This window comes from Haliotis rubra, unplaced genomic scaffold, assembly GCF_003918875.1.
Source record: "Haliotis rubra isolate DU_JTF1 unplaced genomic scaffold, ASM391887v1 Scf20, whole genome shotgun sequence".
Taxonomy (NCBI): domain Eukaryota; kingdom Metazoa; phylum Mollusca; class Gastropoda; order Lepetellida; family Haliotidae; genus Haliotis; species Haliotis rubra.
In genome coordinates, this window is record NW_025766003.1 from 2,662,642 (window position 1) to 2,690,600 (window position 27,959).

A 27,959-nucleotide genomic window follows, 5' to 3' on the forward strand; every position below is an offset into this window, starting at 1 on the left:
GGATGGGTCTAACTACGAACCGAACAGTCTGAGGAGCATATTATCGAGTATCGATTGGCATCTTCGTTCTAAATCTTACGGAAAATCGATCTTGTTTGATTTTGATTTCAATAATCTGAAAGATGTTCTAAAAGCTAAACAGAAACTCCTGAAACAAGATGGATTAGGGAACCTACCCAAGCGGGCTCAATCTCTCAGTGATATCGACATCGAGACACTATGGGATTCCGGCGAGTATGGGGTAAATAATCCTGAATCCATTTTGAATACGTTGTGGTGGCATAACACTACATACTCTGGTCTGCGCAGTGTAACCCCTCACATGAACTGGGGGACAAACTGATGTAAATGGTGTTGAATATCTTGAATTCGACGAGAGTCAGACAAAAAACACGCACCGGGGTCAACACCCGTGATGTCCGTACTGTCACACCGAAAGCCTGGGCCACATGGACCGATGTCCGGTGTTAGCCTACAAGATGTATGCTGGACTCAGAGCTCTTGGGTTCAATGCACCTGATGCACCCTTGTATTTGGCGACCAATTCAAAATCCGCACGAGTTACCCTGGTTTAAACGGCAATCGGTAGGCGTAAATGAACTCGCTTCTATTATGAAGCGAATGGCATCCAATACTGAACTTGAGCAGACTAAACGCCTCACAAACCATTCTGCACGAACGTATCTTGTTCAAACACCCTCTGACAAAAATGTGCCTCCAACGCAGATTATGCAGATCAGTGGGCATAATAACGTGCAAAGCATCAATAACTATTCGCACATATCCGAAGATCAACACAAAACTATCAGCAAGATATTGAGCAGGTCGAGCGATGATGCTAGTGATTCGCACATGGCACTTTGAGCGCAGGAAAACCGCCAGTTATCAGTGGCGAATGTCGCATCTCAAAATCAAGTTCAAACAATAAATGTCACAGATTCAAGTTCACAATCTGAGTTCAATCTTCGCAGGTGCCGTAAATAATTCAGTAATCAACCTGAATTTCTATGGTGGACAGAACAAATAAACTGACACTTCTTCAAATCTTCAAAATAAAGTTTCCGCCACATTCAAGGGAATCCCTGTTATTGGTTACCCAATGAGACTATGTCTATCACTTCAAATGCATTGTGATTTCAATTGTTGAGTTTTCGATTGAAACTTTTCAAAGTATAAAATGCTAATTTGTTCAAATGACACCATCTATTGTGTTTTTATTTTCAAACTATATGCAGATGGAAATCCCATGATTTCACCGAAGCTATGTATTCATACGCGTGACCTAGATTGTCTTGCTGCAAATGTCTGCACACTGTTAGGTCGTTTTTCGGCGATTTCGCCTGATTAATGTGGGCGAGTAATAAACAGAATACTAAACTCCCTTCCGTGCAATACCATATTTATTAAATTCGTGAATGATTTGGTATCAAACTTTCGCTCGTTTGATACCAAATCATTCACTCGTTTAATAAATATGGTATTACACGGAAGGTCGTTTAGTATCCTCTATATACACTCATGCTCATAATATATTTTACAGTCGACTCAAAATGGGCAATGCCTAAAATTTCTAAATATATATATTCCGCATAACCCATCATAAGACGTCTCCTATTCTGAGGCCTTCCGAATGTTGTAAAAGCAAATACTGAACAAAAGTTGTATGACGCTTTTTGAAATCTTCTTAGAGAGAGCATGTCCGATCGTTCCTTATCAGTAGTGAAATATATAAGTGGCTGTAGTTACTGGAACTTTGGCACAGGCCACATCGATGTAAACCATAAGTTCCCAACTTATGTAAACGGGAAACACAGGAACGGCTTTACTGAAAGGGTCAGAATGTCACACAGAAAGTGCGAATGTTCCGTCGATGATATTCAAGCTTCTGCCGACACAGTTGGAGTACCACCCCTGGATCTGTTATCAGTGGTGCCGCTCCCCTTCCACCAGGAGGATGCTGCTGAGCGTCGAGAATCAGATGACCCGGAGGTCATGGACGGTAGCAAGGTCAAGGACTTTGACGGACTTTGCATGTCTCCTTTTCCGTGTAGTCTCTGCATTGCCATGTCCCAATCTCTGAAATATGAAAAACAGGTCATTGAAGTTGTGTGTTACTGAAGATCTGAACCCAGAAGAAAAGAAAGCAATTGTTTAAGTTCTGACATGAATACACGAGAGTAAATTGAGTCATTGAATATTGTTTTACGTCGGCGTTGGCAACATTTCATATGTATATCCAAGCGGCTAGCTTGGTCTCCAGCATGGGCAGGCAATCAATGGTTGGCAGGAATGACCAAAACTTCCATTTACGATGACACATATTATAAGTCGGGTGACACACTCAAAGTCTATATGCATGCACTGGATTCTCCCCAGACGGACTGTTGGTGTTGATAATCAATCTCATATCATAGGTTTAAAAATCAGTTCTCACCGGATGAGGAAACGCTTGTTGCCGTTTGAGTGAACGAACTGGTTCAAAAGTGCCTGGGAGATCTTATTTCGTATTTGCGTCGACTTCTGTGCAAACAGAGAAATACAGTCAAATGCGCTATTTCATAGGATTATATTTAACAACTGACTGGAATCAATGCAAACATGCGCAAAAGCAAAATAAAGGCCGTATTAAGGAAGTATATGGTTGATCAAGACAACGTTGTCACGTTTATTCTTTCAGCAAGTATGAACACTTTAATACTCTCACCAACAAACGCTGGATGACGTCACTCGCTGAGATGATGACGTTATCTTCTATGATGTCAGCGAAAATGCTTGTGACGTCAAGTTTTAACTCACGAATCAGATGGAGCAGGGATTGTATGTAGCTGGATAACACGTCCCATGATCTTCCTCGACGTGATGGTTCTAGATGGTAAATAACCTTGATCTTGCCGTCCTCCATGAGGTCAGTTGCGTGGGATTCAAAACTGTGGTTAACGTACACACCCTGCGGATTACAAATCGATTATTGGCAACTATATTCACTCAAAACGAATGCTTTCAAAAGATTTATCAGACTGACGCTGTGTCAACTCAGCATGATCAGTAATGTTTGCGAACCAAATTCAACATCAAATAAATGTATCATTTTCTTTTTCTTTCTTCTATCAGAGGTTTCGGGCCAGTGGGGTAGCCCAGTGGTTAAAGCGTTCGCTCATTACGCCGAAGGTCTGGGCTCGATTCCCTACATGGATACAATGTGTGAAGCCCATGCCTGGTGTCCCCCGCCATGATATTGTTGAAATATTGCTAAAGTGAGTGAGTGAATGAGTTTAGCTTTACGCCGCTTTTAGCAATATTCCAGCAATATCGCGTCGAGGGACACCAGAAATGAGCTTCACACTTTGTACCCATGTGGGGAATCGAACCCGGGTCTTCGGCGTGACGAGCGAATGCTTTAACCACTAGGCTACCCCACCGCCCGAATATTGCTAAAAGCGGCGTAAAACCCAACTCACTTACTCACTCCGTCAGAGGTAAAGCAAACATATACATTGTATATATATATTTACCGACAGTAAGACGAACTGATAAATTGATAGTGAAGGTATAATGAAATAAATATCTATAAAATTAATGTTAGGCGTGTGGATCTATATGTGGTGTGTCGTCCGTGTTGGGCCATACAGGCATGACGCCTTGATGGGATTCGGTTGATGAAATTAATGAAATCGCTATACGATATAATACCAACAGCACCTGGACTGCATATCATTGTTTTCTGGATGTCGCCTTGTACACAGTTGTGTAAATACAATGTAGAGTTTCAGAATTTCAGAATACAGCGTCCACTCATACACTGGCTGTACTATTTTAGTGCACAATATAGACAAACAGCACATACATTTAATGTCTTTAAGCATCCTTTTTTAGGGTCGATGTGGGACTATTCGACGTCAAAAGGAATAACTTGGGACTCAATCTGGCATACACTGGAAACTACAGTAACTGTAATGGTTTGGGGATTCTTGAATACGCCTTAATTAATTAATCCGCTTACCTCAAAGTCAACCACCATACCCTCGCTGTTGTCCCTGCCTCCCACAGCATCTAATATGGCTTCTGCTCCTTCAGGGGTTAAGGGATTAAACCCGACCTGTTAAAAGGAAACATGACGCGTGAAAATTCATTATTGTCTCATCTGAATGAGCCTTTGTTTACAAATCGGTAAATCTTCCCCTATTCCCTTGTGGACAATGTGCGAAATAGCCACTGGCCCGCTATCCCGTGGCTGGTAAAAATCCAGTCGGGCCAACAAATCTCAGTCACTGGCTAGTGAATTTTTCTTGGGTCATTTTGTAAATATATCACTCTCTCCGACTTGTTAAGTTATAATACACTTTTAAATCAAGCAAGATTAATGGCCTGATACAAAAAATGTTCATCACGTTAGCAGCTTCATGATGAAACCCGGGCTGGTGAATTATTTTGTGGGATAGTGTTTGTCACCGGGCAGAAGAAGGTACCAATCACTTTATGCCTTGTACAAAAGTGGTTACCAAATTGGACAGTTTTAATTGGTTGCTTGATCCCAGTGAGAGAAGTGATGAGTGATTGGGGAAAGATGGATTGTGCAAGTAAGACTATGGTTTAACATAACTTGAACAGAATGTCGGGTGCGTTTGATGTTGGAAGAAAGCCCGAAATGACCCATGTCTTAGATGTATATCTACTTGCAATGTATACTGCTTGCAGAAAGGCACACCTTGAGACACCTGAGTTCTGTGTTGTAAGCCATGCCTTCAGCTAGTGCCCGAGCCCCAAGCCTTGATATCCTATTTGCACTGACGTCCAGCTCCCATAGGGTGGTGTTCTCCTCCAGCGCGTCGCCCAGGGCCCGTGCACCCTCCACGTGGAACCCGTTCATTGACACACGCAGCACGCGCAGTTGCTGGTTGTACTGAATTAGAACAACCATACAGATCCAGAAACAAACTTTGATAAACAAACATATTGATGCAGAAACAAACATATTGATGCAGAAACAAACATATTGATGCAGAAACAAACATTGATGCAGGAACAAACATATTGATGCAGAAACAAACATTGAACAAAAAACAAACATTTATGCAGAAACAAACATTGATCAAGAAACAAACACTGATACAGAAACAGACATATTGATGCGGAAAGAAACATATTGATGCGGAAACAAACATTGATCAAGAAACAAACATTGATCAAGAAACAAACATTGATGCAGAAACTAATATGTTGATGCGGAAACAAATATGTTGATGCAGTATCAAACATATTGATGCAGAAACAAACATTGATCAAGAAACAAACACTTATGCAGTAACAAACATTGATCAAGAAACAAACATTGATGCACTGAATTCTTTTCACAAAAGGTGATCAAGGCGCTACATTTACCAAATGGTCAATACGCTACACCAGAGCGAAGGCAATGAAAATAGCTTAAGTTTTTTTTGTTATTAGATAGCTTAAGGTTAGTGAATAAAAGACCATGTTTGACAGAAGAAGACAAGGGTACCGTTGTACAAAGCGATCTTAGTACTAAGGTGACCGTAACTCCCATACCTTAACATAGTCTTAGCGCTAAGGTGGTTTTGTGCAACGGTACCCAGGACTCTAACGTTATTACTGACCTTGACCGCCTTGGCCAACATAACAGCTCCTTGTGTGCGTATGTGATTCCAGGAAAGGTCAAGGACATCAAGGCTGACGTTGTTGGCTGGTGATAGAAGTGGACATAATACTTGCGTGTCATCGGGTATTAATGTCACGGTGTAATATGTAACGTTAGATGCAATATTTCATTTAAATGAAATGGCTATCATGTGCATGAGTTTGTTTATTTTGTCTCACCAAATACATTTACACTAGTTTAAATACAATATATGACAAGATAAAATGTTTAACAATGGTTACAAGAGACGGGGCATGCTGGTCTCCCTCACTGAAATCATCTTTGTGAACATTTGGGCTACGACATTTACACAAGAAGTAGGCATTACAAACTTCAAGTTTCCAAGTTTCCACCCACTTTTTCTCATTTGTTTCATTATACATATGATTTGTACGTTTTGCTATGATTGGCAACTAGGTGATTCTGGCACGAAATTGAACTTAAGCTATAGGTATATCGGTCATCAGATATCGCTTGATCACAATTTATTCCCTACCACTGGTGTACCCACCTGGACTACAGATAAATGACTGAAGACTGAATGACAAAGGAAATAACTTCACCTTCCCAAGCGCCCACTACCCCTTTATGCCGAGCAATATTTCTGCACTTCTAGCCATTCTTTACCTCAACAAACTTAGTAGTATTCTGAAAGGCCAATACGGTTAACATATCTCCAGTAAAATAAGTCAATATTTCTTATTCCCACCATGCAAAGTTAGAAGATGCTCAGGAACGTGTGCACGTACCTATTAGTGACGTCATATTATGATGTATATGATGCTTAATTTCCTTCCTACATATGCGGTTCATATTGTTGGACATACTAAGGGAGATTACTTACGCATACATATTTAATCACCGTACTGAAGCACGCGTGGGTGATAATTTCAATATCAAATACCTTTTCTTAAAATACGCGAAGTTTAACAAACGTTTCGTGTGAGTTTATTTTTTCACCGCTTTTAGCAATATTCCAGCAATATCATGGCAGGGGACACCAGAAATGGGATTCACAAACTGTACCCATGTGGGGAATCGAACCAGGGTCTTCGGCGTGACGAGCGAAGTCTTTATCCGCCCAAGAAACTTTTTACTATGGTATCTTTATAAAGGAATACATAGACCCAGGTATTGGCACCAAATGTACAAAACATGAAAGTAGTTCAGAATTGGTTATTTCATATGTACATTTATCGAATCGTGACGGCATATTTTTTCATTGGTTTCATGGATAACACTATCCATTGGTACAGAAGGCTACATACCGATAAAAGGACACAAGTACTTCAATCCTCTTTCACCGACGTCATTGTGTGACAGGTTTAATTCTTTCAAAAACACGTTTCTCTGTGGGAAGGAAATGCGCACAATTAGGACTATATATGGACAAGGATGTACATTATCAGTACTGTTATTAACAATCACATTCGCACCATACAAGTAAGACATGCATCTTTCTTTAACAAATCAAAATCTTGGCAAAAATATTGCACTTTTTGTATTTATTTTTCAGTTTATATCAGGTGATTGTACATGAAATATCTATATCTCTCACAGCATTCAATTTGCTGATCGTCTCTCGTTAAAGCACTCCTGATACAAGACAGTTCGGGTAGAAAACACAAAAAACATACTACCAGACAGGCTCGGTAAGCACGGAGTAAAAGCCACAATTGTTCCTCATAACAAGCATTTGCCTCAGATTTTGGCTACAAGACGATTCTGATAACCATTCTTTAACACATTATATTACGCAGTCCTTACATTAGAATTTCGGCTACGAGATGTACGTTCACGTCCACATTTTATCGAGAAGAATGTGTTTTAGATTTCTAAACGATGAATTTTCCACTTATTCCTTTCTGCTATGTATCCACAATAATAAATAGTAGATTTCCAATTACACAATGAATCTGACACTTGAGCTCATTCCTTTCCACTGTATATCCACAAGAATATACTTTAGATTCCCAATTACACAATGAATCTGACACTCATTCCTTTCCACTGTATATCCACAATAACATACGTCAGATTCCCAATTACACAATGATTCTGACACTCATTCCTTTCCACTGTATATCCACAATAATATACTTTAGATTCCCAATTCCACAATGATTCTGACACTCAGTCCTTTCCACTGTATATCCACAATAACATACTTTAGATTCCCAATTCCACAATGATTCTGACACTCATTCCTTTCCACTGTATATCCACAATAATATACTTTAGATTCCCAATTCCACAATGATTCTGACACTCATTCCTTTCCACTGTATATCCCTAATAATATACTTTAGATTCCCAATTCCACAATTTTCAATGACCAACGACTCTGAGTCTGACACTGATTCATTTCCTTCAAACCTAAAAAAGATTTATAACACGTGCAAGGCATTACTAAATGGTCATTTCATAAACACATACATATGGTTTTGTCTTCATCGTGCTATCAAACCTGTAGCTATTTGCGGTGAACATGAAAAGGTCAGTGTCGTTTATATTTTCACATTTTGTCCACAAGAATATGCTGGATATTTTCAAGTACAAGATGATTCTGATACTCATTTGTTTGAATATTTTACTAACAAGACTATGCTTTAGAATTTCAATTACAAGTGTAAACACAAGGTTTGAGACACTTTATCAACAAAATATTCTTTGGATTTTAAATTACAATATTAAAATGAAACCTATTCTTTTACACATTTTATCAAGAAGACATATTTTCATCTACAAGATGAATCTGATACTCATTCGACATTTTAGCAAGGAGAATATATTATAGATGTTGAATGACAAGAGGATTCTGACGCTCGTTCATTTACTTCAAACTTTGAAATCGTTATGACATGTAGAGAAAATGTCTAAACAAATGATACAGTCGTAATTACGGTATCGACTACTTTCCACAGATATTACTTTTGAATACGAAAACAGTTTTGTCGCTTTATATATTACAAAACAAAAAAAATACTTAAGATTTTCAAGTACAGGTATGAAACACATTCTTGAACACCTTTTATTAACAAAAACTTACTATATTTCCAATTACTGAAGCTCATACCTTCATTCATTTTGCTTTTAGCAGCGTTTTCACGTGATTATGGAAATATTTTGTCACCTGTCTTCCATACCCATACATACCTCTAGACCGCTAACGATGAGTCGGACCCCTTTGTCTCCGATCGCATTACCTGTCGCAGGAATAATATACTAATTATAGTAGGATGCTAAAAAAAATATCACTAATAGTGACTTCTAACAACGTATAATAACCCAGATGTGACTACCAATTGCGTAGATCGATGTTCATGCTGTTGATCTCTGGATTGTCTGGCCCAAACTCGTTTATTTACAGACCGCCGTCACATAGCTGGAACATTGCTGAGTGCAGCGTAAAACTTAACTCACTCACTCACTCCTACACAGAGGCAGAACTGTGACCAGCATTAAACTACGAAGGGTTAATTTCAAAACACATGGAACATTTAGTGTGTATCATATATAAAACGCAGGAGGTGCTTGACTAATTTTCATGTGTGTAGTTGAAACCAGTGTAATCCAGCTACGCTGTATGCATTATGCCACACTAAACGAAGGTCACCTCTTGGCGTGCTTCAGGTGAAGGGGCATCCTCCTCCTGTACACAAGGCGAGCTGCGCTCAGCTGATCACAAACAACGTTGGGTTACTATCAGGGCCTGGAGAACTTCCTTCGTAGTTTAATGCTGGTCACAGTTCTGCTTCTGTGTAGGAGTGAGTGAGTGATTTTAGGCGACAATGCAAAACGGCATAATCCCCCAAAATATCTCTTAAGGGTTTGCACCGCCGACATTGCGCACTCAGGTAAACGCTCTGTACTCTCGACCATGGACTCCGCCAGTGTCAGCACAACATAGATGGTCTTTACTCGTTCTACGTTGGCCTAGACCAATACCTGTCCATCGGTGGTGAAACACAATATTCATTCAAGTGACAGGTAACCTATTTAACTTACCTGCGAGATTTAAGGAATGTAAACGCGACTGTCCCTTTAGCACTAAACGCAGAATACGGGATCCATTGCTTCCGATACTGTTTTCAGACAAATTCTGGAACAAACATGTGATAAGTGAGTGAGAACTGTTTAACGCCACTCAGAGTAATATTTTTGAGTCAGTAGACGAACATCTAGTCTCTGAAATGAACATTTACAGAAATGCGGATCCTAAATTATATTCTTACAATGTAATAAAAATGAGTCCAGGAACTTTCTTCATTTTCGGTAAGGTAACCTGGACATATATTCTAGGTTTGCTGGGGCTATATTGGGTATATTTGATTAAGGGTCAAAATGACAGGCTAGCGAGTTACCTCTGTGTGGCGAATAGCCTTAAAGGGGCATTGATTAATTGCTTCAGCCGGGCAGTCACCTTTGTCTCATTAGCTGCTGTGAGACGATTTGCCACTGAGCGTGACACCAGACTGGGCTAATCTCTGTCGGGACAGAGACAAACTTTGATGCAGATCTTACCATTTTGACAGGATTCAAGGGCACGGGCAGGGTGTTGGAAATGGGTGAAACAAGGGGGGAGTCTGGGAGCCGAAACGACGACAAACCTTTCTTGCACTTCCAAAGAAGAGTACAGACACACTGTGGGGCCTTTGAAGTAAGTGAGTTGATCTTTACGCCGCACTCAGCAATATTCCAGCTATATGGCGGCGGACTGTAAATAATCGAGTCTGGACCAGACAATCCAGTGATCAACAGAATGATCATCGATCTGCGCAATTGGGAACCGAAGACATGTGTCAACCAAGTCAGCGAGCCTGGCCGACCGATCCCGTCAGACGACAAGCATTGGTTACTGAAGATCAATATTCTAACTCGGGCCTTCACGGGTGGGGTCTTTGAAGGCTGGGCGACCACGACCAATGACTATGATGAACACAGGATGGAGTGACAACACGGTGATTGAATTGATTCGATCTACTCACAATATCTGTGATTGTCGTGTTATTGTGTAGCATTTGAGCAAGCCAATACGTCTGGGAAGGTCCTAGTCCGTTGTCAGTAAAGTCTATCTTTGATATGGTGGCGTCATTCTGAAAATAAAATGAAATATAGAGCCGCAGCGTTCTGCTCCTCACATGAATAGTCTCGAATGTCTGTATATAAATGTGTACTAAACGGAGGAGAACGAAATTAAACTAGTGCTCAAAAGAAATTGTACACGGCATAATTTTACATAACAATTCACAAAATTAATATGACGTGATAAGACCATACTAAGCCAATTCACACACGTACAGACCCATCCTTTCCGGGAACACACGGTGAAACAAGTTAATGAATCACGTAAACGTCGGGAAAAATCCAAAACGATTTTTCTTATGTGAAATTCACGTGCATACTGACGGTATAAAACACGTGAGTAACACAGTTGTGAAAAGAACACAAAATATATGCCACGTTTGAGACAAATCGAAGAAAAGAGAAATTTCAGCAAGCATTTATGAAGATCGCTTCCGATCTTATAACTGAGCATTTTAAATCTGTTGTGCAACCTCTCCAAGGCTCAAAGGCGAAAATGCATCCGTTATTCAAGAAAACGTTACTTATCACAAAATTCAATCCAGGCATTATTGGAGAAAATACAGACGAACTGGTATTTACACCCGGACATCCGGACCTCGCAGAAACATTAGGAGAAACACGATGCTGTTATAAGGCGAAAATGCATCCGTTAATATCACAAATCCATTATTGGAAATACGATTATTTAGTCATAGAATCAACTGTTACTGATTGGTAATAAATGACAGATAACAGAACAAAAAGACTCTTAAAAGTAGCAATTAACGGTGAATCACCGATTAGTTTACAGTAATCCTCTGATCACGAGGTACGACATGAGACCATGGAATGATGTAACTTTAAACGAATCAGAGGGATTGTATCTGGTCATGTGACAAGGGTGGAGCAGGCTCGAACACTTTAAAAAGAAACCGTCAGCACTAGAAAGTGGTGCGGGTTACAAAGTCAGCAGAACGTTCGCATCGCGATCGATCAGTTCCATATCTGGTGAAGAGCTTGCCCTATCCTGTCCTGACCACGTCACCTTGTAATGACGAGAGAGATCGAGTAAACCTATGTGAGTATAGAACCTAGTGTTGAGTTATTCCTTGTAATGCCAGAGTGCCAGTACATGAATGTAATGTTGTAGTTAGGAGTCTCGGTCGTCAGACCTCTCACTTCTAAACGTAGAAGCCCCGGACGGACCAAGCGAGTATGTAACCTGAGCTTACATCACCCTGACAATGCGGAACGGCCATCTTAAGGTAACTGGTAACTGGTTACGTAGGGTTTACTAACACCCAAATCCTCACGGTTACGACAAAAAGACGAAAAATTAAGGCTTCATGGACACGCGATGGACGGATTTACATTCTAGAACAGCACGAGGGAGCAACTCGTGTGATATCGTGTGGAGCCGACTTGGATTGTGTAAACTATAGAATACAGGTAGGATTTAAGAGCGTCCTTCATGCGCGTCTTTCATGTAATAATGTAACTCTCTTTGGACGTGAATTAAGGTTAATGTTTGAGAATTTCTGTAACTAATGGAAAGCATGCACTGTGTTTCTTAGTGTCTGTTGTCTCCAGTCACAAGCTGGTAATGTTGACGTAATCCTTGTGTTACTATTGTTATTACTGATTGCTGGGGACGTGCAACCCAACCCAGGGCCACTGACCCATGACAACACTGTCTGTGACCATTCATTGTCTAGTTTCCATCTAAATACTAGAAGTATACGCAACAAGCTGTCTTATTTGAGTGAATTCTTATCAGATCATAATGTTGTTTGTTTTACGGAAACGCACTTAGACGACAGTATTAAAACTGAAGCGCTAATCTGGGAAAATTTTCCTGAGCCAGTACGCAAAGACAGAAATATGTTTGGGGGTGGTTTACTAGTTAATGTTAATAAAAGCCTACCCTTTAAGAGAATTCCAGAACTTGAAAACATCTATGATGATATACTATCCGCAAAATTCGCTGTTGTTATGCAATATATACCGTCCAGAGTATAATTCATTGGCCTTTTGGGCTCGCTTAGATAATAGCGTTGAAATCGCTCTGGATATGTCGTCTAAGGTTGTCATTGTTGGTGATATAAATGAAAATCTTTTATCCGCTAGAAAACTTAATGTAAATGAACTCTTGGTTATGATTTTTTTTATTTGAACCCACTAGAGTTAGCAAAACAACCAGTACTTTGCTTGATCCAGTGATTGTCAGTGAAGACATTGATGATGTTGACAGTGGTGTTGTTGAGTTTGATAGCAATATAAGTGATCACAGAGGAACGTATGTAAACATAAGTACACAGTTATGTAATAACATAGCTTATAAGCGAGAAATCGGGTGTTACAATAAGGGTGATTATGAAATGCTCAATTATCTTATAGAAAATTCAGAATGGAAAGATTTATATGATGGATGTTCAAATTTTAATGATGCGTGTTCACTATTTTATAACAAATTTACTCAACATGTGAAATCATGTATTCCTTCAAAGATAGTATCTATTCGTCCAAATGACAAACCATGGTATGACTCTAATTTGAGGAGAGAATCCAGAAAAAGAGACTGATTACGGAGAAAAGCGAAGAAAACAAAAAAGAGAGCGATAAAAATGCTTCTAAACATCAGAGAAACAGAGTAAACAACATGAAATGTTATGCGAAAGAAAACTGCTATATATTAATGGCCTACTTTTGGAATTATATGCTGAAAATAAATATTCATATTGGAAATTATTACGATATATTGTTATAAACTCGGGCTCTACTTCGCATATTCCTCCTCTCAAGCAGAATATTGATGATGAATTCCCAACGCTGTTTTCTGATTTAGAAAAAGCTGAAAAACATATTTCGAATCAATATCTCGATTGAATGATAAAGATGTACCGTTACCACATTTTCCCTCAAGGACCAACACGCAGTTAGAAAATTGTAATTTCCAAGAAGGAAGTATCTGATGTTATAAAATGTTTGCAGCTAAACAAAGCTTCAGGGCCGGATAGAATAAATCATAAATTATTAAAGAACACTGTTCATTCTATATCTGAGCACCTCTGTTTACTGTTCAATTTATCATTAAAACATAGTGTGTATCCAACTATGTGGAAAAGTGCACATGTCATGCCACTGTATAAGATAGGTGATCACTCTATTGTTTCCAATTATAGACCTATTTCTCTTATAAGTTGCATAGGAAAACTATTTGAAAGAGTTGTATATAAACTTCTATAACTATTTCCATGTTAATAAACTTTTAAATAAGTAATACTCGGGGTTTCAAGCAGGTCATTCAACTGTCCATCAATTAATTGAACTTTACCATCATATTTGTACATCTCTAGACAGCACAGGAAATATTGTATGATATTTTGCGATGTATCCAAAGCTTTTGATCATGTGTGGCACAAAGGGCTTATACTTAAATTAGAGAAGTACGGTATTAGAGGCCAGCTTTTACAATGGATTTCGAGTTACAGAAGTGATCGCAGTCAACACGTCTTTGTAAATGAAGCTATATCCAAGCCCAGGTTTTTAAGAGCTGGCTGGTTTACTCCCGGAATGCGGGTGGGTGGCTCAGTGGTCTCATATAATCCTGAAAAAACAGAAGCAGTGTTGTTTTCCATAATTGATGAAACTGAAGAATTGAAATTATTTTTTGACGGAAAGCAAATCAATTTGGTAAACAATCATAAACATCTCGGAATAACATTTGAAGCTAATGGCAAATGGTCTTGTCACACTAATAAAATTATCAAGTCTTGCTCCAAAATGATATAATCAATGCGAAAATTGAAATATTTACTAAACAGAAATACAATCAACAATATTTATAAGATATTTATCAGACCACACTTTGAATATGCTTGTGATATTATGGGATGGTGGTACCATACAACAGAAGGAAACCTCAGAGAAACTTCAGTTATAAGCTGCCAGAATAGTTACGGGTCTTCCTAGATATACCTCACAGGAAATTCTAGTTTCAAGTCGTATTTAAAGTGTTAGCAACCTATAGCTCCACCATATTACTCGTTTGGTATTAGAAAATGTAATATTATTCACACAAAGTTGAGATATATGATTAGTCAGCTAAATTATGATCTGTATCGTTTCAACATGAAACATTCTGCTTCCAGTTACTGTGGCAATGCTTGTGAAAATGTACATCTCACCCTATTAAAATGTACATCACAGAGAGAGAGAGAGATTAGAGATGTAAACTGTACAAGAGAGAGAGAGAGAGAGAGAGACTTTCGAACAGTCTCTCCGAAGAGAGGAGGCCGAAGAGCCATCTTTAAAACTTCGCCGAATCAAAACTGTCTTTACAATTATAACAAAACTATATTCGAATGAATCCAATCCTCCTCACAACTGTGTTTTTAGTCATCTTTATGAACATTTGTATAATTAAAATATGCACTTGTTCCACCCTTTGGGAGTAGAATCCAATGCTTCATTTCTGCTGCTGGCATTCAGCTGGAAAATATATCTCCTTCCTGTTTGCTTTTTTCTCCTCCTTGGCAATTGGTGGGGCCACAAGTTGACCTCACACTGACATTTAAATAATCAGAAACTAAGGAATTACAATATAAACAAGAATATCATCAATTAAAAAGTAAATATAACACATGTACATACAAATCCTTATTTACAGATGGATCCAAGGATGGTAGCGCAATTGCTTGTGCCACTGTCATTGGATCCAGAACAATATCGTCTCTATTACCAGATAATAGCTCAATTTTCACAGCTGAAGCAAACGCCATATTAACAGCCATGTCTTTCAAAGTATACTCAACTTCACCTTACTTTTAATCGTAGAATATATGTTCATTTAAATCAATGGCTAGAATTGTCCAAATTGCCAACAGCTGAAGGGGTGATGTAAATCCAGCTAGGGTCCATGCAGGTAGCAAAAGTACTGTAAATCCACATAGTCTCTAGTATGGTGATAGACCTTAAGTTTTTGGCGATCTATAGCCAGTTTTTTTTTTACTGTAATGTCCAAAAAATGCTATTTGGTTTAACTTAACATACTAGTTTTAATTCAACTGTGTTAGTCTATGTGTTTTACTGCCCTTTGAGGACAGGTTTTTCCAATGTGCACATATTTTTTATCAACGTCAAAATTGTTCTCGTTGCGATATGGCTGAAACACTGCCGATGTGACGTTAAATATTAACTCACTCACTCCAGCCATATCATGAAAGCATACACTGCCAAACAGAGTCTGTATTTACAAGCTTGTAAATATCTTGAAAATATTATATTTTCAAGACATTTACAATTTCGTAAATTTGAGATTTACAAAAAATTACAGTTCCTGAAACAATATACCCAATAATGTGGCAAGTCTAGATTATCATAGCTTCCGGGACTGAAGGAAGTCTTTGTGCTTCTGTTTGTCATATTTATGAACATAATTTAGGTACCATTTTTAAAGGTCACATGCAACGTAAAACACAACTTTGCAGATTCTGATACCTTTCGGTATGGACTTACCGAAACAAATCATCAAAAATGCAAATTTAACTTATAAAGTTGAAAAATAACGCGATGAAAAAAACCGCGCGAAATCGGAGTTCAAACGATTCACTAATTTTCCCCCAGCGCTTGGGGGAAAAGTGGTTTCAACAGCTGGGCTGCGCTGGGCTGGGCTGCGCTCATAGCGGTACCCTCATAGCACATGCGCAGTGAAATAGGTTCGCGCAGCTTTGAAGCGGGTTGGCCGGTGAATACTCGGTGAAGGTTATGACAGTAGATGACCGATTGAACTGTTTATATAATTTCATTTGTCTGTTTCACCACACGTTCTTCTTACCGACTCACTTTCTCAGTTCGATACTTAAAAGCAATGTCATTATTTAGCGTTGACAGAATTTCTAACTGTGATATAGATATGTCGTTGGCACAGACAAAACTCAATGTCTGTTTTATTGACACCTATGTGTCTGCCTGCCTGTCTGCTAATGACAATATTCAATACACAACTTCGATCACTGACCACATGCAATTTGAACTTAACACCTATCAGGCTATACAACATAAACAAAATGCATTGATTTATGGCCCGAGTTCGGTCTCTGTCACATTATGTAATTACACAGACAGGCAGGTGTGATACTTGTACACATGACATGTTATGATGTCTGTTGATTGCAAAATGTTATACACAAAAAATGAGCATGTATTTACAAAACCCAACATCTCTATATATACACCCACAATGAGCCGTGGGGGCATCTGCAAATGAACCAGCCATTACACTTGAGTGCACACCCACCCGCTCTGACTGGGTTCGGTATCCCGGCTGCTTCGTTTCTTGGGAAATAAACCCAAGTACAAAATATTGCACGTTTGATTTGCGATTGTACGCTTATAATTTTGTTTATATGTTTTTTCATAATCAGCAATGTATATTATATGTCATGAATAAGTGATAATTGTGTTTTAATTATGTTTGATTTTTTGGTTGCACGTGACCTTTAAAGAAAACTATATTCATATCACAGACTAGATGTGGCGTCATATTACATACATTTGCCCCTGTGCTATAATAAATACAGCGCTGCATTTTATAGTGGATAGACAGACGGACCCGTTGAACTTGTTTTTGTTGAGCTATAGGTTAGTTCGACAAGTCGCGGTGACATTGCTCTAATGCACCGATGACAATTCATGAACGGACTGGATTGCACAGGCGGTGAAGGCTGTTTTGTGTTGAAATTACTTTTTAATCTGAGATGTATTTGGATGATAGCCGTTTACTTGAGAAGAACTTAACCCAACTTCAAAAGACTGCTCATTAACAAACTGAATATTTTCAAGCAGATCTCAAGGATAAACAAGCTGATTGGATGGTAATTACATAGTTGATGGACTCTGTATATTACGATATAGAACAAACTTTATGGATAACAACTTCTTTTTATTCGTGAATGCTTGACAACGGTACAAGAATCTGTATCGAAACGTCGCACTCACGAATAAAAAGAAGTTGTTATCCATAAAGTTTGTTCTATATTGTACTTCCCAACTTCTAAAATGCCACTCAAAGAAGTTAAGGACTCTGTATATTGGCTTCAAGACTTTGTTTTAAGTTATACACAAAGTTAGTTAAAGGTCACATGCAATGCAAAACACAACTTTCAGTATAGACTTTCAGGAACAAATTATCAAAAATGCAAATTCAGCTTATAAAATTGAAACATAACGTGACGAAAACCTTCACTGGCGGTGAGTACTCGGAGTTGGCGTTGATGTGAGCTATTTTTCTAATGTTTTGTTGATATTTCACAGGCGCGAGATTTTTGTATGTGATTACCGATTTAGCTGTTTATATAATTTCATTTGACTATTTCACCACACGTTCATCTTACCGAGTCACTTTCTCAGTTCGATACTTAAAAGCAACGTTGCAACTCCGTGTCATACCCCCTAGTCTTTGCCCTTTAAGCTGAGACAACTCATTGGGGCTGCTCCTCCAAGTCGCAAGCGAGTCTACAGAGAGATATACAACAGGATCATGAGGCTCAAAGGAATCCAGGTACTTTGCTCACAGGAACTTTGCCCAAAAGGAAGTTTCCCAACAGGAACCTTGCTCACAAGGAAATTTCCTCACCACATTTTTTATAGGTGAGGACCTTTCCCCACAATATAATTTTTTGCCTATCTTAATACTCACACACCTTAATACTCACACACCTTAATACTCACACTGCACAGGATATATTGTTTTAAAGAGATCAAACATTCATAATCATTGCTCTTCACCAAAGCTTTGTATTTCATTTTCTAATTACAATTAATACCTTATACTAATACTTAATACACCTCAATACTAAACGCTGTTCATTTTGACTCTCTATCAATGTGCCTGATATTATATACTGTTTCGTGTAGTTCAATAAAATAATACATATTTATTTTACATAATGCTGAATTAGTAGAATTATTATGATGGGCAAAGTTCCTCCCCTGTAAAAAATCGTGGTGGGCAAAATTCCTGTGGGCAAATTAAAGTTCCTGAGGGGACAGTTTCTTGTGGGCTTCTTTGGAAAGTTCCGTACTGGATTCCACGTACTTTGCCCACAGAAACTTTGCACACAAGGAACTTTCCCCACAGGAACTTTGCCCACAAGGCACATGAAGATTGCCATGTGCATTAATTCAGTTCAAACTGGTAAATAAATGATACATATTTTGACGTTTTGGTCAGTTGTTGAAAAACACATTTGATCAAGTTAAAATTCTGCTAGGTACAGGCGAAAGGCTTCGCTTATCAAAAGCTTTACAGGAATATGTAATGTAATTTATCAACTGTTGGCAGGGAATCGCAGAGCGTACACAGACGTTGTTGTCTGAATGCATTATTCTAGCAGCAATTGGTAAATTGCATTTATCATAACGACATTTCAGGACCAGATAAAAACGAATTTGAGTAAGTACGGACAGTTTTCAAATAATGATAATTCTAAATGACATTTATAATAAAACATTTTGGACTCGACAGTATCAATCGTAAAACTTGGTCGGTCAGAATTCTTTCTGCAGACGGGAATGGCTTCTTGGCATATGATGGGCTCATGTAATTACATTCCCTGCTAGGATAAGGGTCCAGCATTGATATCGTGATAATACAGTAACACAGTAAGTCCATTACGACATTCAGCTTAGGTTAACGATATTACGTTATTCATTCTTAAATTGTTAATTAATCTAGTGTTAATCTGCACAGCTTATCAAGACAACTCTGTGTTGCTATAGTTCGTCAAAAGGCAGGGTCTAGCGGACCACCCTTTCTCCTGAATAATAGGCTTAACCATGCCTTAGGAATAGTACCTAAGGTAAATACGAGGTTGAGATCTAAACTCGATTCTAACAGCTCAAATGCATCAGTAAAAATAGTTTATTTTTTTCAAATCTAATACATGTATATATGCTTTATTTCGTTAAAAAAATGTAATTCTCTAGTTTATATATTCCATTAATGTAACTTTATTTTACACTATAGTGTCCAACTCCTGATCATCATTTCTTGTTGAATATACGTGTAAAATTGTGTACAATCTGTCTACATCTGGGATAGGAATATCATCAATGCTGTCCTCTATCCCATTTAGGGGCGGTGAGGTAGCCTAGTAGATTTCGCCGTAGACCCGGGTTCGATTCCCCACACCTGCCCGAGGCTGTCAACTTTCGTATCGGGCTGCCTGAAAACAGTTTCCACCAGCCCGATTGTCGGGCTGATATTTATAAATACCACCTTTTGGAAGCTTCGTATGAATAACGCAAGACGATACATTTGAGGCGGGTATCGTTCGAAAACTCTAGATATCACCTTGCCAGGAGTATATTCGCAGTTGAAAGAAACGATTTTATTGGATAAAGATTGGTTTCTAATGATGCTTTTTCGGCCATTGTCTGCTGTAAGGATTGTGATTGGTTTAAAAGCAATGGATACCGCCCTCCTGAAGGAAAACTTTTACATTTAGACTCAAGTTTTTTGTAAATTCGTGCTATTGTGAACGTCGTAAGCATATCATCGCTACGTATACGTAAATTATGGAACTCTGATGACGTATCGTGCTTGGTTGCAGCCGGTGACAAAAATTTCTCATGCATATATTTTCGCATTAAAAATCGTGAAGAAGGAGGCGACGAAAGCCGAGATGTCACTTGACTAACATTTCACGATCGCATGAAAACATGGAAATGGTAACGTATATGTACGTTTGACAACTTTTATCACTACGTTACTTTATTGATTAGTTTATTCAATTTAGATAATTAGTTCCCTCGAAACATCGTTATTTTACTCATTGACAATTTACATGTGGACCCGTTGCCGAAACATTTGTCCGAGAGTTTGTTTTGCAATAGCATTGCAAAAAATAGTTTCTAATTTTAATTCTGTCGAGAATATGTGGTCAGTTGAAATGTAATAAGTGTTTTCATTATGACATTATGAAAAGTGGCAGATTTAATACATAAAATATATGTTAGGTAGGTTCCTAAAATTATATTTCACATTGACGCGACTACTGCCTGGCCGGTAAACCGGCCTCCGGTGTCTGGGGATTCGTGACGTCTTGAAAACCAGCCTGCGGTGTTGAATGGGTTAAGAATTTTCAGAAGTATATATTTTGTGGTATTTTGATGATGAAAGTTGAACTTACAAAATATGAAAGGTACGCTTCGTTTCAAGATCATACTTTAAAACTGGTCATTACAATTAAGACTGTGTATTGGCAACTAAATTGTTCTCAGGTACCCGAGTTGCGATATACTAGGAACTTAGTGTTTCACAGTAAGTGACACTACTTGTACATGTCGATCCTATTTTCTACATTTTTAGTCCTTAAACATATATGTTATGGTTCTGATAACAGTAATCTCAAAATTAGGTTGCATAGTCAGGGATTGTAGTGTCTTTTTATACAATATGTAGTATTACAATATGCCGTTTTGTCATTAAATAACAAAGGAAAACATCTGTTGAGAATGAAAGTCTGTGTAGATTTGTATTTAAACCGTAACAATAATCACAAAAAGTTCACAGATGTTCTTTACCCAATATTCCGGTTCTCAGATAAAAATATTACAAGAGGTATCGTTTGAAAAGCGTATTGAGGTATACCGGTAATACTGTGCGGGCCTGATTAAAATGAAATACTAATGATGTAAATGGTTAACTGGTGCCTTTCGCTATTAAACATTTTCAGAAAATATGTAATTTTGATGATGTAAACCGATAAGTAGAATTGCAAGTTTCAAATGGCATAGGCTGGGGATGTGATTGCGAGTATTTCATGCTTGTTGTTTTTATTTTGAAACAATGATACTTGTTTGTTTTTGTACAAAATGGCTATTTGTCTGGCAAAAGTACGGGCAGTCAACTTTCAAGACGGGCAGGCATCATTTATTGGTCACCTGCCCGACAGTCTGATTGAGTTTGAAAATTATTTCAATCACTGCACATGGGTACAATGTGTAAAGCCCTTTTCTGGTGTCCCCAGCCTTGATATTGCTGGAATATTGCTAAAACGTTCGTAAAACTTAAACTCACTCACTCACCCACTCACTCAACATTTTTTGAGAAACTCTTTGAATGAGGGCGGGGTTATAAATGATGTTTTTTCCTGAACTGGGTGCTAATTTCATGCCTGGTTAGTCTTGTAATTCAGTCCCTGCGATAAACACTATGGTTTCATTCAGTTCATTGGCTTCAGATCATTGTTTTCGCACAGATCTGCATTTTTCTTATTAAACCAGGTTCTATTCATCGTGTTAATGTTGCATGTCTAATTTGTTTTCGGATGTGATTTACCTATGGGCATATGTGCAGCAATGTGGATATATTTATATTTCCTGCACAATTCTATCAGTCACAATCGAGCGACGTTGGGTGGACGTTGGGCTGTATGTGATGGCGAAATCTGATAAATCTTGCCTGGTTTGTTAGAAAGGGGTATCGAAAACACGGTTAGTGCAGCGCTTTGAGCATCGCTCTTGTGTGGTGGAAGTGTGAGCTATATAAATACCCTTATTATCATAATCCTTATTATTAAGAATGACTTCGAAATGGGTATGGGTTTGTATATGTGTCGTCCGCAGGCACCGCTGCTCCTGGGCCTAAACCAAGGGCGATCATTTAAACGCATGCAGACCATATATCAACCCACTCCCTATAGATCATGCAGACCATATATCAACCCGCTCCCTATAGATCATGCAGACCATGCACCAACGATATTCAATGTCCAGACACAAACCCACTCCCTACAGATCATGCAGACCATATATCAACCCACTCCCTATAGATCATGCAGACCATATATCAACCCACTCCCTATAGATCATGCAGACCATATACCAACCCACTCCCTATAGATCATGCAGACCATATATCAACCCACTCCCTATAGATCATGCAGACCATATACCAACCCACTCCCTGTAGATCATGCAGACCATATATCAACGACATTCAATGTCCAGACACAAACCCACTCCCTACATATCATGCAGACCATATACCAACCCACTCCCTATAGATCATGCAGACCATATACCAACCCACTCCCTACAGATCGTGCAGACCATATACCAACGATATTCAATGTCCAGACACAAACCCACTCCCTATAGATCTTGTAGACCATATGCCAACCCACTCCCTATAGATCATGCAGACCATATACTAACCCACTCGCTATAGATCACGCAGACCCTATACCAACGACATTCAATGTTCAGACACAAACACACTCCCTATAGATCATGCAGACCATATACCAATCCTCTCCCTATAGATCACGCAGACCATGTACCAACGATATTCAATGTCCAGGCACAAACCCACTCACTATGGATCATGCAGACCATATATCAACCCACTCCCTATAGATCATGCAGATCATATACCAACCCATTCCCTATAGATCATGCAGACCATGTGCCAACAGAATGCAATGTTCAGATACATTTACATTCCCGAGATCATGCAGATCACATATAAGTGATATTAGGTTTACAGACATCTTTCGACTCCCTCTATATCATGCTGAACCTATAATGTAGGAACCTTTTGTGTAAGTTCAAGCTACTGAATTTATTATTCTATGTTCTTTGAAAGACTCAACCTGAAAAGATGTGATATCATGAATAGGATATATAAATATGAATAGAGAAAAACATTGACAACAGCAGACAATGTTTTCAAAGCGTTAAGGCATATATACTACTCAAAGGAATACAAGAAACATCCAATATTTAATCTGTCATGGCAATTAAGTGGGTAATGCGACCCACAGCCGTCCAAATATGTGTGTACGTACTTTAAGATGTTTGGAATAGGATCACTGTTCATTCCACACATGGCTTCTCTGTCCCATAAAAGGATGTAGTTGCGTAGAAATGTCACAACACCCCTGCGAAATCCCTCCATCCTTACAGGGGAATTTTACTTGAATTTTGCGAAAAACAAATACCCATGCGATGTTTTATACAAGTTTGCATACAGTTTTAATTACTTACCTTTATTTCCTTTGACAATGCCTTTGTGTCTTTTACACCAAGGTAGCGAAATCTCATTGCAAAATCATCTTCCAAAGCATGACGTATGAAATAACTGTTGGGAACTTTGTGCAGCGTACGACACATGTGTTTGTAATCTGGGAAGGGGCTATCCTCTCTTCTCTGTCTTGCTCTCTCAACAGACACCAAGTCGGCACCTGGTGTGAACAGCAACAATTCATCAATGACATTACGACATCACCTTACAATCGGTAGTCAAGGAGGTGAGGTGAGGTGAAATTTGGTTTAACGTCGTACTTGAGAATATTTCGCTCATATGACGACGTGCGTGCGTGTGTACGTGTATGTGCGGCTGCTTGTACTAGCCCAGACTGAAGCTGGTTTTATAGTGCCAGCCCACTGAGATACCATGCCGCAGTGAAGCATGAATACCCCACTCAGACACATTATACTGACTCCGAGCCGACCAGTCCTTGTGGTACCCATTAATGCCGAGCGCCAGGCAGGGACCAACAAGTACCATACTTTAACGTCTTTTGGTATGATGCGGTCGGGGATCGAACCCGCGACCTTCCGCTCTCCGGGCGGACGCTTTAACCACTACACCACAGAGGCGGTCCGGTAGTCAAGGAGCATCGAAGGCTAAATTGGGGGGTTCAATGCGCTTCAATTTGCTAATCAGACATGTGCTTACATCCGTTGATGTGAGTTACAATCCCTTACCCGGCCCTATACTGCGTCGCGTACGTGTGTGAACCCATATATATATATATATATATATATATATATACATGCTGACTTACATGAACACAGACATGTACTGTATGTCTTATATGGTTTTCAGTATATGTATGAGTTCAGCGAATCGTACGTTACCGACCAATAATCACGTACGTGACGCATTGTAGGTTCACACCCGGACTGTCGAATGTTTTATCGACTACCGGACTGTAGTGAATGTTTTGCTCTAATATCGACTACACACCCGGACTGTCGAATGTTTTATCGACTACACACCCGGACTGTCGAAAAGTAGTGGAGCGTGGCAATGCTCAACACTGCTCTAATAACAGCCGGAGTGTCGACTGCCTTGGACCTGCGAACAGCAGAAAGACTGCGCTAATCCGCTCTACTCTAATTAACGAGGGAGAAGACATGAGTGCTATTGTTGTTGAAATGAGAAAAGAGTTTGAGTTTGAGTTCACTATATAGATTTGTCACATTTCCTTCTCAATGATACAGATACAGGCGAAAGTACACAACTGTTGTTGTTGAAATGAGAAAAGTTGCCAAGATTTGTATTTGTATCTGTTGTTGTTGAAATGAGGAAAATTACCTAGATTTGTATCAGGTTTGTCACATTTCTTCTCACGGATACATATGTAACTATATAAGCTAGGTAAGCAACATAAACGATGTCAATATGGCAAATGCGCAGGTTGCGGTTACCTTCACAGAGAACGTATACGGTGACAGAAATTTACATCATGTAGGTTACAAGTACAAGAAGAACAAGGAAAAGAATGACGTCACATAATGGCGTTGTCATAGAAAGCCTACCCTTAACCCTAAACTTAACCCTAAACCTTACATTAAGCTAAATCTAAACTCTAAACCTAAACCCTAACCGCTATAAATAATCGTAATAAATAGAATACATTTCAAGTGGGGGTTACGGGTGGAACTCTTACCCAATGTACTGTATAACGTATTTTGTTTTCCTAAATGCTCGGAGCGTCGAACGCCATAGTGTTAACGCCTAACTGCCTCCTTACGCAATCCCGGAACATCGATTTTATAAACCCAGTGAAATTAAACCCAGTGAGACATGTCGAAAGGAATGTCTGCATGACCCGACCAACAAAGAATGTATTGCATAACAAAATTTGTATGGGTCCAACACAATGTTTACCCGCACTGCAAGCTCCAGCAGCTTCGTTAGAGACGTCAATCCTACACACGAACACCCCCTCCCTCCCCAGACACACCCAAGCTCAATGAATACCCAGGCCCCGTACTCTCAAACAAACGTAAGTCTTAGTTTCTACTTAAGTTAGAGTTTTTACTCAAATTTGAGAAAATGCATTTCCCAGAATGAACTAAAATCGATATTAAACTCAAACATAGTAGACGATTTGAGTTTGGTGGATAGATTACTTAAGTCGTTTGGGCTTTTTTATTTAAAAATTCAGCTGTTTCAAATTGTCCAACTCAGTTTGAAATTTGAGTAAAAGCTTAAGTTTGTTTCGTGAAATCGGGGCCTGAAGGTACGTTTCAGATAGCTACGCCGCGTCCTGTAAGGGACATTTTTATCCTATAAGCTGCATTTATGGTGGGACTATGAACAGTTGAATAAGACATAGGGCTAAATCGCTTTGTAACTTAAGGCCTCGCCGCGTTGATCATTTCACAAAACCACTATTTTAAATACGTTGGTTAGTAATCGAATTATCGCTATCAGGTAATCCTTTGAACATTTGTAACAACACTGATCGCTCTATGGATACACTGTTAAATATGATGCATATGCAACGTTTGTTTGTTTAACGGCTGTATAACGCCGCACTCAGCAATATGCCAGATATATGGCAGCGGCCTGTAAATACATATAATCCAGTCAGGACAATCCAGTGATCAACATCGTGAGCATCGATTGGGGTATGATGACATATGTCAACCAAGTCAACAAGCGTAACCACCCGATCGTGTTAGTCGCCTTTTACGACAAGCAATTGTTGATGAAGATTTTCTCAAAAGTAACAATATGTGATGCCACTGTTTGAAAAGGCAAGTGACACTTATTTCTGCATAATGTAGCATTTTGGTAGACGCCATTGTGTAACACAGTGGTTCTACGATCAGCATAGATGCCATACCTTCATCTAGATCTGTATCATAGTCTTCATCATCAGATGGTATAGGCACTGCCAGCAACTTCTTCCTGGAAACGTGTGGGTAATAGTTCTCAAACTCAGCCCCAAACTTTCCCTTCAGCAGTTTCTGCCTCATCTCCTCCTCGTCCGGGACGGTGTAGTCACTCCAGGCAGAGATGGGGGTGCTGGTGTTTATTGGGATAGTGACCGAGCTCCTTGTGGAATATCTTGACGCGGACGACTCAGCTCGCATTGAGCTTGATTTCAGGTCTAGGTCTCTGATAAAACTCACCGGAGACCCACCTTCACCAGATTCCAGGATGGGAGATGCTAAACGATCAGGACAATGTGATGATGGTGACCTTAGTCGATCTATTGTATCTGGTTGCACACTTGTTGGTGTGTGCTTTGGAGATTCCGTCCCTTGCCCAGCATTTTGTGATGGCTTCTTGTCCTTGTAATCCGTTTCAGAAAGCCCGTTAGATTCACTGTTGCTTTTTGTTCCTATTGGTTGTACCTTCCCAGTATACGCTCCTCTGTTTTGAAATTTTGACATCGTGTTTACATTCTTCCTTCGTTTGAGTAGTTCAGTTGTTCTTTTCTCCACGGATCTTTTACTTCTACCTTCTGGCATGTTGTCCACAGATGTCGACCTTGTATTGGAGGCGTTCAATAGAATGTTAGATATTCTGTCACTGAATCCGCGCATTTGTGTCGACGTCTTGTCCTTAACGCCTCCAGAATGTCCATTCTGCACTTCAGTCCCATTGGTACCCTTACTGCTACCTGACTTGATCCTCCTTTGGGACAGCCCTGAAACACGAGTGTTGTTCTGCTGGGTAGCGCTTTTTGGCTTCTGTTTTTTTGTATCGCACCATGCGTTACCGCGACCGTCGATGGCAAGTTGATAACGGGACTGTCCGAGGATACCCATGCTCTGGGAACCAGAAGGAGAACAGTTTGCCGACGGCATTGTGATCTTCAAAGGAAATTACAAGGTCAGTTGAATAAACGAATGGGCGCTCTGGTCATTTTCATTTGTGCGTTTACAATGTACAATGTATATTTTCACGCCGCTTTTAGCATTATTCCAGCAATATCACGGAGGGGGACACCAAAAATGAGCATCACACATTGTACCCATGTGGGGCTTCGAACCAGGGCTTTCGGCGTGACGAGCGATCGCCTTAACCACAATTTCTAGCATATGATTGTACATCTCTCTATATATTACCGGTAGGCGCAGCATATGTAAACAAAATCAAGTATGTATTCTGGGTCTTTATACTGTTATAAAGAAATCTGAAATC

General features: G+C 39.3%; 2 protein-coding genes across 8 annotated transcripts in view; one reads left to right on the forward strand and one right to left on the reverse strand.

Moving 5' to 3' along the window:
* Nucleotides 1-571: 571 nt before the first annotated feature.
* Nucleotides 572-27,622, reverse strand: LOC124275601. Its single transcript, XM_046711195.1, has 12 exons — nt 26,653-27,622; nt 23,777-23,973; nt 10,645-10,752; nt 9,665-9,758; nt 8,813-8,862; nt 6,925-7,006; nt 5,616-5,701; nt 4,706-4,900; nt 4,001-4,096; nt 2,705-2,947; nt 2,435-2,520; nt 572-2,076 (listed from the first exon to the last, which is right to left on the reverse strand). The coding sequence occupies exons 1-12, from the start codon at nt 27,620-27,622 to the stop codon at nt 1,878-1,880; spliced, it is 2,406 nt and encodes an 801-aa protein (XP_046567151.1). The 3' UTR covers nt 572-1,877.
* Nucleotides 17,890-27,959, forward strand: part of LOC124275602 — a 40,760-nt gene continuing 30,690 nt past the window's right edge. For 2 of the 7 annotated variants that reach the window (XM_046711202.1, XM_046711199.1), the window contains exons 1-2: nt 17,890-17,974; nt 18,195-18,373. Coding sequence is in view for 1 of the 7 variants with exons in the window: in XM_046711196.1 (XP_046567152.1) it covers nt 27,582-27,647 (66 nt within the window). In the remaining 6 variants the exon portion in view is untranslated. Of the gene's footprint in view, nt 18,000-18,154; nt 18,374-19,504; nt 19,585-27,578; nt 27,648-27,959 lie in introns of those variants that run through there. The other 5 variants (XM_046711203.1, XM_046711204.1, XM_046711200.1 and 2 more) reach the window with 5 other exon arrangements.

Excerpts from the sequence above, each read along its gene's own strand:
- LOC124275601 (XM_046711195.1), bottom strand. The coding sequence starts at position 27,622 with ATGCCGTCGGCAAACTGTTCTCCTTCTGGTTCCCAGAGCATGGGTATC. Across the intron at positions 10,753-23,776 it reads CATTGTCAAAGGAAATAAAG|AATGACGCCACCATATCAAA; the intron begins GTAAGTAATTAA and ends TTTTATTTTCAG. Across the intron at positions 9,759-10,644 it reads ACACGACAATCACAGATATT|AATTTGTCTGAAAACAGTAT; the intron begins GTGAGTAGATCG and ends TGTTTGTTCCAG.